Consider the following 8,713-nt stretch of genomic DNA (forward strand, 5'->3'; position numbering starts at 1 on the left):
CTGTGGTCTGGAAACCCTCAATAAGGGATCCTTGGGGTTGGGCTTGTTATTTATGGACACTGGCCAGAATTACATTGGAGCAGATTGGATCAGCTTGGCGCATAATGACTTGATGCACTCAGTAGCCTGAAGAGATGAGACATCTTTTTTTTTATCTGGATGATTCCTTTCCAAGCAAACCCATAGTTGTAAGTTATGTAAGTTTTCACATGCAGTTATCTCTTCCGTCATCAACTACACAAAATTCGCCTTAACATGCTGATTGGTTCATTGGAAAATCTACAGGCTCAGTTCTGCTGATGGAAACGTGGCAATGGAAGAGTTGCGGAGGGGTGGAGGCAGGCACATATATTGTATAAGTCAGGGGTTCTCAAATTGTTTGGGTCCAAGGACCCCTGTGGGGTAGAAAATATTCCAAGGACCCCCTCATAATCGTGAAAATGTATTCTCTAAAATTGTTGTGGCCAGGTTCACTATCCTGTCTTTTCTGGCAAGTGTGCGACTTCATCTCTTTCGTCAACTTTAGTTTTTGCATCACTTTACAACATGGTCTGACTGAAACATTTCTTCACGTTCATCAGATATCTAGATGACAAATAAACCATCAAAGCAGCAGTAGTAGGCTAATGGTTCTATGTTAACTGATTTAAGTTAAATGTTGGGTGGGACCAAAGACACAATTTACTTGTTTTATTGGTGAAAAGGGTCATCTGTAGATATGAATTTTTAAAATTATAAGATAAACCTTATCATTTAAAGCAAATTATTTTGCGGACCCCTTTGGCTGTGGGTTTGAGAACCACTGGTATAAGTACAGTAGCCGCTGACTAACTACCATCACCTTACCATCAAATAAATAAGCCTGGAGTCAACACACTTGGCAGTTACACAAACCAGACAAGACGTTTCCAGACTGAGCTTGTCACCATGGTAGTGTATTTCTTATGATGAATAAGTAGCTTCATAACAACAATAAGCTAAAGAAGAGAAATAAGAGGAGTCTCAGATTTTGACATGAGGTGCTCATTAACGTTGAATAGATATTTACAGACTGTGCTAAGAGAACTGTTAAGGTAAACGTGACTCAGAGAAAACAGAAAAAGGATAAAGGAGAAGATAGGAAAGAAAGAAAGAATGAGACAAACAGAGAGAGAGAGAGAGAGCAAGAGAGAGCAAGAGAGAGAGGGAGGCAGAATAGAAATGGAAGAATAATCAAAAGTGAAAAGCGGGTGAAACGAGGGAGGAGAGAAAGCTTGCTCACTGATATGTGTGTTAGCCTTGGCTCTTAGCAGCAGCTTAAGGCACTCGGTCTTGTTGTGCAAACAGCAGTAGTGCAGGGCAGTGTTGCCGCGGATCGTCTGGACATCCAGGTTGTTGCTGAGGGACAAGACAAGAGGAGATGACAGTCAGGTGGGAGAACTCCTATTATATAGACTGGAGACTGTGTGTTAAGCTACATCATCATGACTTTTCTTTATTTTACAACATGGCAATGCAAAGAGCTAAACAATTGACTAAATGAAGATGTAGTCTTCTAGAAGGGCTTCAGAGTCACTAATGCCTGTTTCTTTAGCTGATGTCCAATGATGAATGTGATGAATTTAATGTATGCTAATCTAATGTGTGGCTATTCCCCAAACCAATGAATGTCAGTGAAACTATGGGAAACTAACCCAGATTAGGGCAATCCACCCCTATAGATACATTTTGTAACTTGTACTATTTGTAACTTTTACATACTGTACTACAGTCTCCAGAATGTGTAAATGTCAATGTATACTCCCTTTCTCCATCCACCTCTCCTCTGCTGCTGTCTCTGCTCACTAACTCCTAGCATATCCCTCTCCAATCTCACACAAAACATCAACATCATATAGGATTTCCGGAAGTCTTTAAGAGTCGCTGATGCGCCCTTGAGACGCCAGTGGATCGGACCAAGGGTCAGAGGGGCTGAGAATCTACAGCTGGTGGGAACGTTCCGGCAAAATTACCACAGATCCCCCCACGTTTCCTCTCTCACACATTCCAGTGTTTCTCAGTCTCTGAGGTTCACACACTCACACACACACACACACAGCTGTGAGGCAAACTGGCCTCTACAGAAGATCAACCAGCAGACCAACAAATTAATCCACAAACAAGATGGCATCTTGCTACACCCGCATAGCTCTTTGCCTCTTAGCACAGAAGTACATGAACGGCAAAGCACCAAATTGTCCTGCACCCACAGCTGCAGGAGGCAGCAGTAAGTGCCCACAGTCCAAAATATATGAGTCAACACAGTTTCAGTTGTGTCCACCTGGAATAACTAACTTCTTTTGTGCTCAATCTGATCATGTAATACGTGCGTATGCAACTTTATATCTTTATAGAGGTGAGAGTGTATTACCCAGTAGCTCAATCTTTTCCTGAGTGCATGTGGGGTGACATTTATTTAAAAAGACACATCCTCCCACGATCTCATCAGTCCAACTCAGCAGAGATATGCATCTATTTATTTATTTTGAAATCAGTCCATTACCTCCCCCTCTAAATGAGATCATCTGATAAGCAACTGATGAGAAGCCCAAGCTAACAGTATACTCTGGAGGTTGCTATATGTGTCTATTCAATGACTCATGTCTTGCAAGGTTAACAACTGAAAATGTACTGCACTTTGCGGAATTATGGCATTTTTCAATCAGCTACATTCAGCTGGATGTGTGTGTTTGAACGGTGCTCTTTACACAAAACTTACTTTAAAGAAAATTACAAAATGGGTATTCCAAAAAGTCTTTGTGCAAGTTATTGTGCACTTTTCATAAAACTTTTAAATGTAATTATTTAATTCCTTCAGCTAATACATGGTCTTTAGACAAAAAAATCTAAGCAAGTGAAAAAAATATTTTAAAAAACCCATTCTTTTACTTTGAATTTGTCATAAAATAGTAAAAAAAAAGTCACTCTTTCAGTGAATTTCCCAGTAACTACGTGTCTGAAATGGTGTGTCCACCCAGCTTAATCGTCCCTCTCATTCCCACCTGTTGTGCACCAGGAAGTCCACCATGTGTAGAGAGGTGCGGTCAGACAGCAGCACAGCCTGGTGCAGAGCAGTCTCCCCTTTCTCCTGCTCCGAAAACACAAACAAGTTTGAGTTTAATCATTTAACATGATGACCATTTGCACAACATGCACTTAGCTCTACTAAGCATCTAGTAGGATGGTTGCTATTCACTGCACAGTATTGGGTTTTGATTATACAACAACAACAACAACAACAACAACAACAACAACAACTTGCATTTGTATATAGCGCTTTTCTAGACTTAGGATTTATGCTAAATAAAATCTAGTCTTTTTCAATTAGATTTTTTCCCCTCTTAGATGTAAGATGCCACGGCTCTTGTTGATTGCTGATGGCCATCATATCCCATCTGTGTCTGCAATGAAGGCTTTTGCATCACAGCTTTAAGTGCACTCTCCCAGCTAAGGGTGGGCAATCATGTGTATGATTCACTGTGATTCCTTTATATTCTGTTCCTTTCACATGTGATCAGCTTGACACAACTGAAAATGGGGGTTGATTGAAAACGGCGGGGTCGGGGGGGGGGGGGGGGGGGGGGTACATGTATGGGTATTACATTGATTATACACTATATGTAATGCCCATACATGTACAAAAACCTGTCTGTCGCACCTGCAGTGGGCTGGGCAGTGGCAGGCTGAGGTCCAGTCTCTCGGCGTAGAGCTGCAGCAGGCTGAAGATGTCCCGGCTCCTGACCGCATCCTGGAGGTAGCGGCGCAACGTTCCCGGGGAGCTGCCGCTGCGCTGGGCAAACTGCAGCTCCATGTACTTACACAGGATATAGTCCTTACGCACAGACCTGCACACGCACACGCACACACACACACACAGGTCACTGAGAGCTGAGCAGCAGACAGCTTTACTCTAAAGACCTCAGAGGGTTCATTAAGCATGCAGCTAATGGGTATGGCTCCTTAAGGTTGTGATTAGAGCAATTAACTCTTAAACACTGGAGCAGGATTAAGACAAGGTAAATAGACAAAATTAAAAGTAAAGTAAATGTAGCCCCTACTAATTTCTCTCTCTCTCTTTCTCTCTCATACACCCTCTGGGACATTGGTTAATTTGCTTACTGTCAGCTGAATCAAAACAATTACATTTCATTTAGAAAGTGCAACTGACAAACAAATCTGCAGGGTCCTTGCAGCCAAGTGTATACCTAACTCTGTAACAATACAATATATGCATCTTTTAGAAAAGGACCCTTGAATCATACATGCACAATGAACTGAAACTAAACTTGTTCCTCAGTCTGGCAAAAAAAGAAGAATTTGTCTCGTTTTTGCTTATGTTACATAAACTGGAAAAAGGAAGCGGCTAGAAGCGGCATGTGGTATAAACATAGTCCTTGTAACTGGCATCTTTCTCTATATGGAACTTAATGTTCTCTTTTTATCAGCAGAAACCTCATCTTTCACAGCACACACCCATGTACACACACACACACACACAGAGAGAGAGAGACACACACGCAAACACTCACACACACCCACACACACACACATGCACCCACTCACACATACACACACATACGCACACACAGACACACAAATAAGAACACACATACGCACACACACACACAGACACACACACATACACAAACACGTGCACACACATACACACGCACGGGCAGACATAGCCATGATTTTCCCCTGGTGAGGAGTCTACTGGGAGAGAATAGTAACTATGAGATATGACTTTCACTGAGAGAAGAGACAAGGCAGCTTCTCTCTCTCTCTCTGAAGTGTAGAGGTGTGACACCTGACGAAGACCTGAGTGGTCGAAAAGTTGTGTATCGCCATCCACCATTAAACTGGGAGCTTTAGACACAGTGTGCGGATATCTCTTCTTGTGTTCTACGTAGCTTCTCTCTCTCTCTCTGTCTCTGTCTGTCTCTCTCTCAAAAACATATGCTTTTATATGTTTTTATCTGTGCATATAATACATACATATATTTATTCTCAGTTACAGCTCTAGAAAAAATGAAGACATCACTGCACATTTTAGTATGACCGTCGAGAGAGAGAGAGAGAGAGAGAGAGAGAGAGAGAGAGAGAGAGAGACCATAGTTCACAAGGCTGTGTGTGAAACAGAGTGGGAGGAAGTGTGTGAATTGATAGATAGATAGATAGATAGATAGATAGATAGAAAGAAAGAAAGAAAAAGAGAGAAAGAGAGAGAAAGTAAGAGGGAGAGAGAAACAAAGAGAGACTCCTCTTGCATGCTGCCTTTCATCACTGTCGCCCCTCCATCATGGTTCATGCCAAGGGGGAAGTCAGCTGGAGGTCATTGTAACACTGCCCAAAACCACACAGGTTTCCCACACATTCATTTTGACATATCAAAACTTTGAGGCCAACGATGTCTGCTTTATCTCATTCTAGTTTACCGGCTCAATATACACCTGAATGGAAACACATCTGAAATAAGCTGGAGATTCCCAGGACCAAGGCCACAACAGATAGGAATATAGCAGGATTTGGTTAAGTATATCATTATGAAAAGTGAAATAGCAGTATCAGAAGCAGACTGCACAGCCAGAATCAGAGATAGGCAGATGAGCAATAACCTAGCAATCACAAATGCTGCAATTTGTGCACTGATTTGGATGAGATTGAGTTGGAAATCAAGCAGTGATGGTGGTGTGAAAAACAGCGCTTGTGCCATCGGAATCCGTTTGGCACTAGACCGTGCTGCGGATTTCAGCACCTGGTAAATGACTCATGATGTTATCAGCCAAATGGCCCCTCAGACGAGTGGCACAGAGACTGTGATGGAGGAGCAGAGATCTGAGAGAGAGACAGAAAATGGGAGAGAGAGAGAGAGAGAGAGAGAGAGAGAGAGAGAGAGAGACTAGGAGAAAGAGAGGGATGGAGGAAGTGAGAAAGTAAAAGAGGTGGTAAGACAGAAAGGGGGAGAAACAGAAGTATAGAGAAAAGAGTATATATAAAAAGTATAGAGAAACATAATGAGAGATGGAGAGAGGGAAAGAGAAATGAGGAAGGACAGACAGAGAGATAGAACATGAGAGGGAGGAAGAGAGAGAGAGAGGGAGAGGGAGAGGCAGGCAAACAGACAGACTTCGGCTGTTAAGGGGAATTTGACAGGCGCTCATCACTCACATGTCACTCTCGGCTCTGGGCTTCAGTGAGGGGCTCAGCAGATTGGCCTCCACGATCTCGTTAAAGCCCGAGTTCCCAACGTTCTTTGCCAACTGCAAGAGCAGACAAGCATTTCCACATGAGCTAGGAAGCTGAGTCAGTAAGTGTGCGTGTGTGTGTGTGTGTGAGAGAGAGAGAGAGTCAGAGTGAGAGCGAGAGAGAGAGAGAGAGAGAGAGAGAGAGAGAGAGAGAGAGAGAGAAAGAGAGTGAGAGCGAGAGAGAAAGAGAGAGAGGATCTCAATATGTTTTCCTGAGTCACCCTGATTCAAGTGGACTTTAACGATATGCATCAATGAAACAGGACTGAGGCCTGAGACTGGCAGAAGCAGAGAGCACTGGAGCGTGTGTGTGTGTGTGTGTGTGTGTGTGTGTGTGCCTGTGCGTTGGCTGGGTGGGGGAGCCACTGGGGCAGCTGTTGCCATTTAACGCTCACGCTGATAGCCAGCTGGTGGAGGAGGTTGAGAGAGACGGAGCAGAGAGGAGAAGAGAGAAGAGACTCACCCTTCTCTCTCTCCCCCCCCCCCCCCCCCCCCCATCACCCACCCTACCCTACCAGTCGTTCTGCTTCACTAAAGCTCTGTGTGTGTGTGTGTGTTTGTCTGTGCCTCCGTGTGTGTCAGTGTCTGTGTCTGTGTGTCTGTGTGTGTGTGTGAGCAGGGGCGTCGCTAGCTATTTAAAACATTCGGGGCTAGAGCCCTGAAGTTCGAGTCCTTTTTGTCCGGGGGTTCGGGGGTTTCTCCCCCGAGAGATTTTGAAAATCGTGCTGATGAACATGCAATTTTAACCTACTTTGAGAATGAAAAGGAAGGCCAATCGTAACGACTCACGTCACGGCATTCTGAATATTTTGATGTTTAAAGACCGTGTAAGGAGAACGTCTCTTCTGCCAAAGTGCACCACATACAACACCCAAAATATGACATTAAAATAGCCTGTAGAATAAACATCGTCATGCACCTCTGTCAAGTGCACAGGTGTGAGCGTTCGTCTCGGGATAAACATTTCGGACGCCATCCCCTTCAATTAATGGGCTATGGGTGCCTTGAAAACAATGCATTAGAGTTGTGTAGGCTATCACGAACTTTTGCCCAAAGAAAAAGTTCCATTCTGTCAAAATCAAGCCCAACATGCATTGCTTGGAAGCCCCCTCAAACGAGGTCAGGTTTACCATATTTACTGCGCATGTGATTCAATAGTAAATCACGATATATTGAAACTGAGCTGATCGAAATGTCCTCCTGGGTTGCGGGAGATGATGACACACTGTGAGTTTCCACTTCTTGTCCTTGCTCTGCCCTTTTTTTTCTCTAAAGAAACTTCTAATATCCATTTGTCCTTATACACTTATTTCGCTAAGGCTAGTTAGTAGAAGCACGAAACAGCAATGCGTAATGGCGTAGAGGAGAATTGAAATTGCAACATTTTGCAACAAATGATTCTAAACTTGCCCAGATCACGTCAGATTGTCTTGCGCTGCTGTTAATACACACAATGGACACAAAACACAAAAGTTTCTTCTACGGGGCTATTTATTTCATTCACGATTAGAGTTTTTGTTGTTGTTGTTGTTGACGGCCCATAGATCCGGGGCTATCCCCAGAGGATCAGGGGCTATAGCCCCGAATGCCCAGGTCTAACGACGCCACTGTGTGTGAGTGTCTGTGTGAGTGTCTGTGTGAGTGTCTGTGTGAGTGTCTGTGTGAGTGTCTGTGTGAGTGTCTGTGTGAGTGTCTGTGTGTGCTACAAATTCACCCTAATCCTCTGGTGTTTCAATGAAACAGTTGCATCTGCTTAAAGAGTACCTGACACTTGAAGCATCTCTAGTCTAATTAATTCCATTGCTTCTGCCTTTCATATTAAGGATCTTTTGGCCTTCTAAGGTTCTTTTTCATCATCTGAAGATTCGTGTTGCACAGACTGGGGTTTCTTTCTTGAAAGTTTTAATGTGCATATTGTACCTTATTACACGGCTCTTCATAATGCTGCAGAATGCTCCATTCACTTGAATGGGCCTTCCCAACGTTCGCTGGTCTGCTATTTCTCGATAACAGACCGTTGCTAAGTATAACACACCGCTGTCAAGGAAAGTAATAAAGTAATAAGTGGGATAATGCAGAACGCTGGTCATTATGGGGAAATAGCTCCCTTCAGGGCGGAACAAGACCCCTCTGCTGTGCGTCGTTCCCGATAATGACCGGCGCTCTATACACTATCCCTTACTTATTGCGTAGGTGTGTGAGTGGGTGGGTGGAAATGAGAGTGTGCTCTGGGCAGTGTGGCATCTCACCAGCAGCTCCGAGGAGCCCAGCTTGTCCAGGGAGAGGGACTGGATGCGCGAGTAGTGGACGCCCATCTCCCTGTGGATGCCTGAGCACTCGATGCACGTCAGGATGCCCAGGTTAGTGGAGATCCACTCTGGGTCTGGAGACGGAAAACACCAACACGCACACACACACATTAGAGGAGCTATGCAGAGATGCACAGGCAA

General features: G+C 44.0%; 1 protein-coding gene across 4 annotated transcripts in view; it reads right to left on the minus strand.

Annotated features, from left to right (window-relative positions):
• unm_sa1614 (un-named sa1614) overlaps positions 1-8,713 on the minus strand; it is a 64,141-nt gene that overhangs the window by 17,448 nt on the left and 37,980 nt on the right. For all 4 annotated transcript variants that reach the window (XM_042089129.1, XM_042089130.1, XM_042089128.1 and 1 more), the window contains 5 exons: positions 8,513-8,646; positions 6,187-6,278; positions 3,677-3,863; positions 3,021-3,106; positions 1,262-1,377 (listed from right to left, as the gene is read on the minus strand). In XM_042089129.1, the coding sequence (XP_041945063.1) occupies positions 1,262-1,377; positions 3,021-3,106; positions 3,677-3,863; positions 6,187-6,278; positions 8,513-8,646 (615 nt within the window). The remainder of the gene's footprint in view (positions 1-1,261; positions 1,378-3,020; positions 3,107-3,676; positions 3,864-6,186; positions 6,279-8,512; positions 8,647-8,713) is intronic.

This window comes from Alosa sapidissima, chromosome 4 (assembly GCF_018492685.1).
Source record: "Alosa sapidissima isolate fAloSap1 chromosome 4, fAloSap1.pri, whole genome shotgun sequence".
Classification (NCBI taxonomy): domain Eukaryota; kingdom Metazoa; phylum Chordata; class Actinopteri; order Clupeiformes; family Clupeidae; genus Alosa; species Alosa sapidissima.